At 43.3% G+C, this 13,295-nt stretch overlaps 1 protein-coding gene across 1 annotated transcript in view; it reads left to right on the top strand.

Annotated features, from left to right (window-relative positions):
- LOC130364892 (neuronal acetylcholine receptor subunit alpha-7-like) overlaps window positions 1-13,071 on the top strand; it is a 191,326-nt gene extending 178,255 nt beyond the window's left edge. The window contains exons 9-10 of the mRNA XM_056568819.1: window positions 4,562-4,671; window positions 12,144-13,071. Coding sequence (XP_056424794.1) covers window positions 4,562-4,671; window positions 12,144-12,668 — 635 coding nt within the window. The 3' untranslated portion in view covers window positions 12,669-13,071. The remainder of the gene's footprint in view (window positions 1-4,561; window positions 4,672-12,143) is intronic.
- Window positions 13,072-13,295: the final 224 nt, after the last annotated feature.

The following is a 13,295-nucleotide window of genomic DNA, read 5'->3' as shown; positions in this document are numbered from 1 at the left end:
TAGGAACTAGTGAAATGGAATATCTTATCACTACCCTCCCCTACCTACCCTGTCTCTACCCCTGGTTGTTTACTGATATTACTTTGTAGTCTAATGTTCTACTACTATTAAGGCACTGTATTATTATATGTTACCGATGGATGTATGTGCCCTCATTACTGTAACATGTACTGATACTATTGTTCATGTTTAATCTATGTTCAACAAATTTATCCTTTTGACACTAAAAAAGGCCCCCATTCTGGGATGGTAGCGAGGGTCCAATAAGGTGGAGAGCCAGAAGTCATCCCGCTGATGAATTTTGACAATTCGGGGGTCACTACGCAAGCAACTGAGCATGCATCGTGCCATTTGCGACAGTGACTCGGAGGGACTACCTGCCTCCATCTCCACTGCATACTGCCACGGTGTGTCTGGGTCCTCTGTCCCGCCTTCCTCATAACCCTCTAGCTCCTCTGGCTGCTCCTGCTCCTCCTCTCCTGTCCGATGACTAGAAACACCGGCCATCTCATCCAACCTAAACTGTGCTCCACTCTGCCCCTCATCCTCCTCCTCCAGTTCAGCCCCCACAGGGCTCATGTAGCCTTGAGATGTCTCCATTGCAACTTCTCCATTGCCGTGACCAGCCATTGTTTCAATCATTTGTTGTAGAAAATGTAGGATTGGAATTACGTCGTTCATGCCATAATCCAGGCGATTTACAAATAATGTGGCTTCCTCAAAGGGCCTCAGCTAACGGCAGGTGTAACGTATGAGCTGCCACTGGTTCACATTGAAGTTACACAGGGGAGTACTCCTATCTGCTTGGATCATCAAGAAATCTGTGATGGCTTTTCTTTGTTCGTATAGTCTGTCCAACATATGGAGGGTGGAATTCCAACGTGTGGCAACGTCACAAATAAGACTATGTTGTGGGATACTGTTCTGATGCTGCAGCTCAAGGAGGGTGTGCTTTGCGGATAAAGTGGATAAAGTGCTTGCATAGTTTCCTTACCATTGTCAGGATGTTTTGCAAATGGGGTGAAGACGTCAGGAAGCGCTTGACAACCAGATTCAACACATGTGCCATGCAGGGCGCATGTTTCACACTTCCTTGTCGCAGCGCGGACACAATGTTCTTCCCGTTGTCGGTCACCATGGTTCCCATTTCCAGATTTCGTGGAGTAAGCCATACTCGGATTTCTTGATGATTGAATTTTAGCAGTTCCACCCCTGTGTGACTCAGTTCGTCAAGGCAAACCATGTGAAGAACAGCTTGACACCGCCGTGCCCTACACACATGGTACGATGAAGGGCCACCGAGATTTGTACGTGCAGTGGAGGCCGAGGACACGGTAGAGGATGAGGAGGCGGAGTCGCACACTGTCACAGGACCAACTGCCTGAGAGCGAGAGCATGGAGGAGGAAGCGGTATGACCTGTCCAAGTTGCTGTTGTGGCTGTGCAGGAACCACATTTACCCAGTGGGCCGTAAAAGACAAGTATTGTCCCTGACCGTAGTTACAGCTCCACACGTCGGCACTGCCGTGCACTTTTTAACACACTGACAGGCTCAAGGACTGGCCCACCTTCTCTTGTACAAACTTATGCAGGGCTGGTACTGTCTTATTCGCAAAGAAATAACGGCTTGGGACTCTCCACCTCGGCTCGGCACAAGCCATCAATTCTCTGAAAGGTGTAGAGTCCAACACTTGAAAAGGGAGGGATCGCAGCACCAGCAACTTGGACAGGAGCACATTCAACTTCTGCGCCATTGGATGAGTGGGCGGATACTGTTGTCTCTTGGACATGGCTTCGCCGATGGATTGTTGGCGGAATGGCTGACTAAAAGCGGGAGAAGCAGGAGCATCTGGAGCGACAGAAGGAGGGTTTGACATACAGCTCCCTTCGGCTGAGGTGGTGGAGCCTTGGCTGGATGAAGGAGGGAGAGGATGGCCACTGGGTGATGCAGCAGGCTGGACCACTACATCGGAGCCACGGTTCTCCCAGGCCGCTTTATGGTGGTGAAGCATGTGTTGACACAGGGCCGTGGTGCCGACATTGGGACCCTGGCCACGCTTCACCTTCTGCTGACATATCTTGCATGTGGCTACGTGAACTGGCGCCGTCTCCAGGAACCCCTGTTCCACTACCTCCCGGAAAGGTAAGCAGGTGGTCTCCCCCGGGCACGTTTAGCTCCAGAATTTCCACTCCTGCCACCATGCTGACTGTCAACCGTGCTACCACCTTGCTGATTCAGCTGCTGCCTCAAGGGCAACCTGCAACTCTCTTCTCCTGATGATGATGAAGCCCCTTCTGCACCCGGCTCCCAATTGCGATCGGCTTCATCATCATCAACAGGTGTCTGCATGTCACTCATGTCCTCCTCAGGTTCCCCAACAGTGTCTGCTTCAGGACCCTGAACCCTGGCAACACCGCCTTCCACGTTCCTCTCCGCATCACTACTTGGCCGCCTAGCGGAGCAAGCGGCGCGTGTCTCCTCCCCTTCTTGGCTGGGCAGTAGCTGCTGACTGTCCTCTATTAGATCGTCCTCAGTGAATAGTGGAGCTGAACCTACAGCATAAGATACTTCTCTAGGAGAGGGAACAGCATAGGACAAAGGCAATGGGAGGACAGGGACTGCTCCCAGGCCATGCCAACTGAGGATTGTGTCTGAGGTACCCACAGACTTTTGACTGGGGGTGTCAGATGTAACTTGTGATGAAGTGGATGAGCGTGTTAACCAATCGACGACGGCAGATGAGTTGCTGGTCGAGACACGACCACTGGCTGATAACGGGAGCTCAGGCCTCTCGCTGCGACTCCTGCTGCCACTCGCCCCTAGTCTGCTGCCAACTCTGCCTGAACTATTTAGGCCACTGCCACTCCTCTGTGCACGTCCTGGCACTTCTCTGCCTGTGATACTTAGTGCGTATATGAGGTTATTACAATACGCTTCACTACTCTTTAAACAGTATTTGTCTAGAACAGCAGCAGGTGATTACTTTTGGCTGTCCTTTCAAAGTATGTAGGCCCTTGACAGATTAACAGGTACAAAATGGTACACTATTTAGATGTACGTATGCGGTATGCACTGATGAGGGCAGAAAAATGCGCAACAATACGCAGAAAAAAATCTGTATTTTTCTAAAACACCAGCCGGTGAGTACTATTGTTTGGACTTTCACAGTATCTAGGCCCTTGACAGATTAACAAGTGCAAAATGATACACTACTTGGATGTACGTGTGCGGTATGCACTGATGAGGGCAGAAAAATGCGCTACAATGAGCCTAAAAACTCTGTAATTTTTGTAAAACACCAGCCGGTGAGTACTATTTGGACTTTCACAGTATGTAGGCCCTTGACAGATTAACAGGTACAAAATGGTAAACTACTTGTATGTACGTATGCGGTATGCACTGATGAGGGCAGAAAAATGCACAACAATACGCAGAAAAAATCAGCATTTTTGTAAAACACCAGCAGGTGATTACATTTGCCAGGACTTTCCCTGTATCTAGACTTGTTACAGATACAAAATAGTAGACTGCTTTGATGTAGGCATGTGGTATGCACGTATGAGGGAAGACAAATGTACTACAGATCGCTGATAAAACGTATTTGGGAACAGCAGCAGGACACATCAGTGCAGCACCACAAAAAAAAAGAAAACAGGGATTAAACAAACCTGTCATCACTTTTATGCTGCTCAAAATGTGATCAGCATAAATCTGGTGCCGGCATCACACACTATGAATTCCTCCGAGACACTGACGTATTTCAGGGTAATTGTAGTTTAAAAATGCCACTGCAATTCATAGTGTCCCGTAGTGGCTCTCCATGTATACAGAGTGAACATTGTGGGAACTATGTGTAAAAAAGTTTGATGACCAGTTATGTGTCAAGTAAAATTCTCATTCTCCGTAAACTGAATGCATCAGCACAAAACTGTCTGATCGCTTGCTATAATGTACCCTACATGTGTGTTAAAGGGGTATACCAGAATTTTTTTTTATATTTGACTATGCTACCGTGGCTGTAAAACTAGTGTAGTTCATAATATAATGTCTGCACCTGTTTTTGATGACTGTCTGACAATTCTTATGTTATCTTTGCCCCGATGTTTGTGTTTAGCAGCCCGATAAATTACATTACTAGTTAGGTGTTGAAAGGGAGCCCGTCCTGCTTCATGGACTAGAGCGACCGCTGAGTGGGAAGGAGACCTTTCTCCACAGGGCTGCAGGGAATTGTAACTCAAGTGTACTGCAAAGGGTGAGGGGACTCGTGTGGGAGGGAGAAAAGTGACCTTACACTTACAAACAAGGGATCCTGAGACTTTTAGTTGGAGGGAGGAAACTCCAACAGGAAATCCCTATTGCAACTCTGTACAAAACAGACCTGTAATATTCTCGACTACATGAACTGATAATTGATGATTAACCCATTGATTTCCTATTTTACAACATTAATGTGCCTTGAAAAGCAGTCATTACCTTATATTGTTCACAGTCTTGGGCTGCAGGAATATTTTCAGTACATTGATTCTAACTAGACATTCATGTATTTTTTTTTTACTTGCAGCTCAGTATTTTGCAAGCATAATGGTCATTGTTGGACTCTCCGTGGTTGTCACAGTACTGGTTCTACAGTTTCACCACCATGATCCCCAAGCAGGAAAAATGCCTAAATGGGTAAGTGTTTCTTAATGGTCAAGAAATATTATTAACAAGACTAACTATGCCACAAGATAACAAATTACACAACTTTTACAATGCTTATAAATAGAGAATTTAGGATAACATCTTAACATTAAAAATGTATTTGAAAAATATCCCAAGGTAAGATTAATTCCAACTCAGAGACCCCAATGCAGGTCTCTGAATTTGGTTGTACTGTATCTTCGTCCTTAGGACATTGATACAATTTAAGGTTGCAATCCTTTTCCTCTGAGATGCAGGCACCATCATTATGTCATCATGCCACCTACTTCCTTACCCAGGAGCCAGGTCTGGATAGAAAGCATTTCTAGAGGAAAGCACAGGAAAGGGGAAAGGTAAGTATCTTTTTCTTGCGCCGGGGGTAATCTTGTTTTCAGAACAGGGGAATATGTGTTAAAATTAAGGGGGCCACAGTGTGTATTATAATTCATTTTAAGGAGAACAAGATGTATGTATTATAATTATTTTTAGGGGGCACTGTTTGTGACATTATTTTATAAAGGGGGCACAGTACATGGGTATTTTGTTTTCAGGGAGTACAGTGTGTCTATCACAGTGTGGCATCGCTCTGCCACCTGATCATTGCTCCTATGATACAGCCTGGCAGAGAGTACCAGTAGAATGCTGATCTCCCTGTTATGCAATAGCATAGCATTGTGTGGTGAGGGTGTGATGGAGGGCAGATGTTATTACCCTAGGGGCAAATGCCATTAACCCATTGTGTTCATGACGCCAGGGCGTGGTTATACCTCTACACCCCCTGAAGGTAAGGCCGCTGGATCCTGGGCTAGGCACGGGGAAAATAATTACTCTGACGCCAAGTTACGGAACAACGGCAGCTTTACTGTGGTAGACAGATGGAATAGTCTTTACAGCTCAGTTAGGCCTAAGGAAGTGACCAGTGACTTTAGAGACTTGCGGGTTCGCTGGGACTTGTAGTGGACTTGGATTAATTGCTGCAGACCCACGCTGAATTTAGACAGACTGATGTTGACTAACTTGACTAGGACTTACTAGACTTCACCCCTTGTGTAGCTTATCAGGTTTTGACTTTCACCTGTGGGGCACTTGGTTAGTGGAAGCGTGGCTGCGTGGTAGGCCTTTGGTCTTCTCAGGACAACAGACACTCTTAGGTCTTGACTTCACTGCCCTCAGCACAAAACTCAAATAGAAGATACTGAACTAGCACCTCCCAGGGTTTATATGGGGGAAACTTTGGAGGGGTCCTATAGGTCACCCACAAGTCATCTGGTCACTGACACCTTCCCTGGATACAAGACTTAGCAACAACATTTAACGGTATATACATTATACATGTCCGAAGAGAATAAAGATGCACTCACCACGTCTCGTAGAAGATAGCTTCTGTTTATTGCAGTGCAAATTCAAGCAAGACCCTTTCAGCCAGTGTTGGGAGTAGGTGCAGGATGAGACGTCCTGCACCTTCTCCCAACACTGGCTGAAAGGGTCTTGTTTGAATTTGCACTGCAATAAACAGAAGCTATCTTCTACGAGACGTGGTGAGTGCATCTTTATTCTCTTCGGACATATTCACATTGCACTATGTGCATTATACTGTAAATAACACCACCTGTAGCCCAGCATATACATTGTTTAAGGTCTGACTTGACTGCGGTACTAGAGGGATTTCTGCTACGCTACACCAGCGGTGCTCGGCACCACTGTATCTGCCTTGCATATGCATTATACAGACAATGAAATAGATGACACAAGGTTACACAGCTTAAGAGGGGACTAGGGACACTACAATAGAGTCCGCCAGACAGGACAGTAAGGGTGCAGGGGTATAACTCCTGTACTGGGCCACCACAATCGTACAACGAATGCAATAAAGCACATCTCTTTGAAAACTGTAGATATGTGATTATTTGCCAAGTTGCTTTTGCTTTAATTTTTAAAGACACAAGTTAGTCAGACACATGAGGTTGAGATTTGAAAGTATTCTTAAGATCTTGTCTGTGTTCATAAGGTTTATGGCATTTTAACATAGTCTAGTAGAATGACGGATATGTATATTCTCCTGTGTAATAACTTCCCCATAAAAGACAGACAAAAGAGATAAACCTTTAAATAGAACTTGTGGATATTTTTTTTGTCATCATTAGGAAGATTCAGGATATTATACTTATTTCTGCATACAACAACATACAGTACATTGGATTTCCACTGTGCTGGTTTCCTTTCTGCTTAGTAAACTAGACATCGTGTTGCCAACAGAAAGTACGTAAAATGTCGTAACTGCAGGAGCATCGTTATTCTTTGAATGCTTTATTGAGCAAGAAAGATAGAAGGTTAATACATAGGGTCTGGCAATGGATGGCTGGAAGATTCTGTGAGGCTAAACATAAAGCAGGTGCCAAGCGACATATGCTCCAGCCCTAACTCTAACAGCACATCTCATAAACTTCTCCATGAGGCTTCAAGTGAAATAAAACCCTGAGCAGCTAATGATGCTTGGATGATATATGAGGACAACTCTAGGGTGAAAAGCAGAATACTAGATATTTCTCTATGTCACTCATCATTGTCATTAGTTTTTTGAGAAGGGGGAATATATCAATCGATTTGTAGCATAAGAATACATTCGGGAAAATTTTTTTATATTTCTCTCTAGTATCTAGTTTTGAAAGGTGGCAGGAAAATGGTTGGGTTAACTCCGAGGGATCATGGTCAACAACTTTCAGACAGATTTTTTATTTATTGACATCATTTTCCCATTATCCTCTATTTACAGAATAGGCGATAACAAGTGGATTGGTGGGGGTCTGACCACTGGGACCCATATCGATCCTAAGGACCAAATTTTTCTGGGCTGACTGGTGCCCACCACATGTTCATGTCCAGCACTCCATTCATTCTCTGTGGGATTGCTGAACATTGCTGAGCGTTGAACTTGGGATTGTTTAGCAGCCCCATAAAGAACTAATGGAGTGTTGTCCACATATGCTTGGTGCTCATCATTCATTCTGGGATAGTTTTGTCCCTGTTCTCAAAATAAGTGGGAGTCCTAGGGTTGGACCACAAACGATTAACATATTATCCCCTATCCTGAAGGTAGGAAATAAATGTGAGAAAACCCCTTTAAGAGTATGTGGTGAGCTTGAGGGTTGATGGTGTCTGGGGTGTTGCGGAGTGGTAGAGTAGTGTATAGGCTTAACACTTAATTGTCGTGACACCAGGGTGAGGTTCCTCAATGCAATGGTCCTACCGCCAACCGTCCCAAAACGATAGGGAGGAATAAATGAATGTCCACAGCAGAAGATGATGAAAACCAGAATAAACTTTACTGTATATTTCATGCAACTGCAGGTAACATAACAGTCTTTTAGCAGAGGACCGTGGTACAGGCTTCTCACAGGTTTGCTGGGACTTCTGAGGTTAATGAGCTTAGGTTTGTGCTACTGAATTTAGGGTATTTTGGAGTTGCAGTAGTCACACAGGATTTGTAGTTTTGAGCTGGATAACTCACGGTTTAGTAACTGCGGAAGATAAGGCTTCAGGCCTAGCTTGAATTGATGATTGTGCTGAGATGTGCTTTCTTTAAGTGCCAGGAACAAGAGAGAGAATTTAGTGGCAGCAGCCCCTTATATATTAAGGGGGTGGGACAAAGCTCATTGGTTCTGCAAACCTGTCAGTCCTGACCCAAGGAACTGTGGGTATGTCACATGACCCAAAGGTCCTTGAACCTTAACATAACACAATTATTTAAAGGCACATGACCTCTAAGGTCCTATACATAGACAAACTATAATAAAATATATGGATATATACATTTATACACATTATCAAGAGGCGACTAGGGGTAGCCCTCCAGGAGAGCCCTACTAGCATGGAGGGACTCTGGCTGAGGGGACTACAGATAAAGGGACAGGACCAAGTCTGAAAGTTGTTGGCCAAAATAAAATATGGGAATGCCCTTTTAAGACAGAAAGTGCTGCAAATATTAGAAATAATCTTTGTTGCAAATGTTGGCACATTTTATTCCTTTATTCCCATACACTTCTGTATAAAGGAGTTGTTCCACCATAAAGACGTTTCTCCAGCTGCTCCCATAAACAGTGAATGGAGTGGCAAAACACAGAAGACTTGAGATCCCACTTTGAAAATGGGAGTCCCAGGCTTTGGATCCACTGTGGCCATACACCTATGCTCTTATCTTGTGTTTAAGGGATAAGTCTTAAAGGGGTACCCCGGGCCCTAAGACAATATGTCTGATCACTGTGGACCCCTGCAATCTCTTATGCAGCACCCACCTGTCACTGCCTGACACCACAATACTCCGGCCCCGTGGTCCTGAGGTTTCAGACATGGAGCCTCAAGTTCTGCGTGCAGCTGCCAGATGTGGGTGCTGCATGAGAGATTGCGGGGGTCCCCAGTGGTGGGACCCCTGCAATCAGACATCTTATCCCCTATCTTTTGGATAGGGGATAAGATTTCTTAGTAGGACATCCCCTTTAAGATTGGCATTTCATAAATCTCCTCCATTGTACTATTTAACTGTGTAACTGTACCCTTGCGATAATCATCTGACCAAAACTAATGCCTATACCAGAAGAATGTAGTGCAAACAGATATAAATCATGAAAACATGACGAAATGTAAACCCTTGGTGTGATTCCATACACAGGAGGAGAGTTATCATTTCTGTCTATGACTGTGAAGGTTCATGCTGCTTAATTAGTTGGCTCAAACTGCACAAAATTTTAAGTCAAAATCTGGCACATTTTTGGGTCACAGTGGCACATCTATAGCCATGCCCCTTTTTTACATAGCCCACACCTCTTTTAGGACCTGCAGAAAAGTGTCAGATACACATTTCCCATAGTAATTCTGGACCTTGTTTTGTTGTTTTTATGATTTTTTTTTTTATTTTGTGTACAAATATCCAGATGTTTGCTAAAAGCCAATAGTGGACTACAAAAATATTTGTGGCATATTCCTTCAGTTTTGACACATTTTTGGGTCCTTTACTTATTTGTTTTTTTCATAGACTTTTCTATAAAACTTTAAAACACATATTAAAATGCTCTTAATATAAATTAATTCCACCCAAAACCACCATTCATGGTATATTTTACAAACCCCTGTAAAAAAAAGCTACAAAAACTATATCTAGACCTATGTATCATGAACAATAAAAGGGGTATCTAATTATATGTTTTATTCTTGATTTTTAATAGGATTTGATTTAGAAAAAAAACAGTCAAACAGTGAAACCCAGTGAAGTCAGTCATGGGTTAATAGATAATTCAGGCAATAATTGCTATGTCAATAATTGTGGACTAATGGAAATTGTAAAATAGAGAGATCCTGTGAGTTCGGCTTCTTCTGCCCACACAAGGGTTGACTATGTTCTGTGTTAGTGGGGGTAGCCGGGCTCAGATGCTTTCCTTAATGTGTCCTGGAAGCATTTAAATAGCTTTTCACATGAAATTACTGAATCAGATAAAAGCAAATTATTCTAAGCTGCCCTCGGATAGGGTAACAGTGAAGACCTGACAGTGCCTCTTTAATCCAATCTTATTGAGTACTACAAATTCTTACATGTACAAAATGTGCCCCAACCATGTATAATGTTCAGTATGCCAACCCACTGTGTTTCATACGTCTATAAGACTATAACCTGATGCACAGCATTGTTGGGGGGAATCTGCATGAAGCTTAGGAATGGAAAATTTGGCATTAAAAGAGTGAAAAACAAATGCTTTAAGATCAACTGGTTCCAGAAAGTTAAACAGATTTGTAAATGACTTCTTAATAAAAATCGCAATCCTTCCAGTACTTATAAGCTTACAGAGTAAGTTGTATGGCTCTTTCCAGTCTGACCACAGTAATCTCTGCTGACACCTCTGTACATGTCAGGAACTGTCCAGAGTAGAAACAAATCCCCATAGTAAACCTCTCCTGCTCTGGACAGTCTGACATGGACACAGGTCAGGAGAAAGCACTGTGGTCAGACTGGAAAGAACTACACAACTTCCTCTACAGCATACAGCAGCTGATAAGTACTGGAAGGATTAAGATTTTTAAACAGAAATAATTTACAAATCTGTATAACTTGATGGCACCATCAGAGTACACTTTTATAATAAAACTCATTTCCATGTGTAAAATAAAATATTTCAAGCCAACTATCATATAACATCACCAGGACAGCAATAGTCGAATTAAATGGAGAAAGCTTTGCTGACAGACTACATGAAAGAAGTGTTCTGCTGACAAAGGAAAATGCCAAGACTGGCAGACAACAAACCCTGCTGGTTCATAAAACACTATGATGTTCTGGAAATTTGCTGTTAGAGCTTACAAGATAGACAGCTACAACACCATCTACTAGAACAGATCATTTAACAGGGTGTAGGACCTGGGCATCAGGAGGGCAAGATCCTCCAATAAGTGCCCGAGTAGATTGAGCACCTTTATTTCAATCACTCTCAGGCCCAATACCCACAACTGAATTACAGTTTAAGGGTACGGTCATACGGGCAGATTATCTGCGGAATTTGCACAGCAAATTTTGCTACCATTGACTTCAATGGGTCAGCAGAAAATCCGCAGTAGAGGCAGATTTCCAGATTTTCCTTCAGCCCCATTGAAATCAATGGTAGCAAAATCCACAGAGGATTTTCCACAGCAAATCCGCTCCTGAAATTCCATAGGTAATCCACCCGTGCAAACGGACACTAAAGGTAGGGTCACATGTGCCATATTTTGCTTCGTATTTGCTGCTGCGTATTTTTCTATCCATTGAAGTCAATGGGGGAAATTTATCAAAGGATTTAGACTTGTTTTTCCTTTCTAAATATGTGCGACTTTTCTGCGACTTTTGCTCTAGAGGATTTTTAGAACATGATGCATGCAAGTCTATTTTAGAAGGAAATGCATTGGAAAATGCACTGGTGCTGAATTTATCAAAAGCGACTTTTCAGCGACAAGTCGCATCGGCTGTAAGTACGCCGAAATGTCAGACCATGCTGGAGCAGCTTTAAATACAGTCTAAAGCATAGATCACGAAGTCTGTGCGCAGAATTTAGCAAGACCCTGCGCCTTTTGATAAATTAGGTGCACAATAGATCGGCCTAACGCTCTGTGGTTTGATCTATATTGATGCGGGACATAGACAACTTTAATAAATCTCCCCCAATGTGTAGCAAAATATGCAGCTTATTTTGCTACCTATTTACCTCAATGGGTAGGAAATTGTGCAGCAGCAAATATGCAGCAAAATACGGCACATGTGACCTCACCCTTACACAACATATGGTAAAAAGAAATCCCATACTCCGCTCAGAATCAGAAGTGTCCCATAGTAGGTCCTGAGACGTGATACAAAGATTTTATTTGGTCATATCTATGGGGCAGGTATCAAATATCATTTTTATATTTGCACCAGGTGATGTGATCTTTCCAATCTTCTGTTTCAGGTAAGGGTGATCTTGCTCAACTGGTGTGCATGGTTTTTAAGGATGAGAAAACCTGGGGAAAATAAAAGACCGATCCCTTGTAAGTATATATACCCAAACCACCATTCAAGTATGAGCAGTATTGAAATGAACATGGCATCTGGGCACCAGTCTACCAATGGCAACATCCTTTACTGTGGGTATCACAACCTGGAGAGCCCTTGTTGCCCACCTAACAGTGACTCTGGGGTTATGTGTGGAAGAGTAACATGCCCTTCTCTGGAAGACAGCGATCTCATCCCGAAGAAATGTTTGAGAGAATGTATGCCAGAAATAACCAAGATACTGGAGGAGGTGCAGTACATTGCCAGGCGTTTCAGAGACCAGGACGAAGGAGAAGAGATCTGCAGTGAATGGAAGTTTGCTGCTGCAGTCATTGACCGCCTGTGTCTTGTAGCATTCTCGCTTTTTGCCATTATTGCCACAATTGCAATATTGATGTCAGCGCCAAACTTTGTAGAAGCTGTTTCTAAGGACTTTACATGAGAGATGTGTAGCCGTTTTTGCTGAAAGGGCAAAAAATATATTTTATTCAATTTCAACGTCATTGCTTGTTATGTCTTAAGCTGTATAACAATTGAAAATAACTGTGTTGGTGAACAAATACTACTGAAAATACCCTGCCAACTAAAGACGCGAGAGTCCAACAGTGTCATAAATGTAGCTGAGAACTGTACATAGTTTACTAATGTTAGTATTAGCAATGAGCAGCTGTGTCTATATTATCTTATTTCATTTGTCAGAAAATATTGAGATGCAATAAAGTGACATAAGGACAAGGATAAGCCACATATCACAGTGAGGGGTCTATTCATACGGCAAAATTTCCGCCTCAAGTTAAAGCCCATAGACTTCTATGGGAATCTGCACTCCCATTCACACTTCTGAATTTCCGCAAGCAGAAATTCAGAAGTGTAAATGGGAGTGCAGAATCCAATAGAAGTCTATGGGCTTTAATTTGAGGTGAAATTCCGCAAGCGGAAATTCTGCCGTGTGAATAGACCCTAAGGCTAGGTTCACACTGTGGAATTTCTGAGCAGAATTTCTGCCGGAGATCAAGCTGGCAGCACTAGGACCGCGCGGACTACATTGCCGTCCCCATAGATGGCAATG

The sequence above is a fragment of the Hyla sarda genome, chromosome 1, assembly GCF_029499605.1.
Source record: "Hyla sarda isolate aHylSar1 chromosome 1, aHylSar1.hap1, whole genome shotgun sequence".
Lineage (NCBI taxonomy): Eukaryota > Metazoa > Chordata > Amphibia > Anura > Hylidae > Hyla > Hyla sarda.
This window is presented reverse-complemented; position numbering and strand designations above follow the sequence as displayed.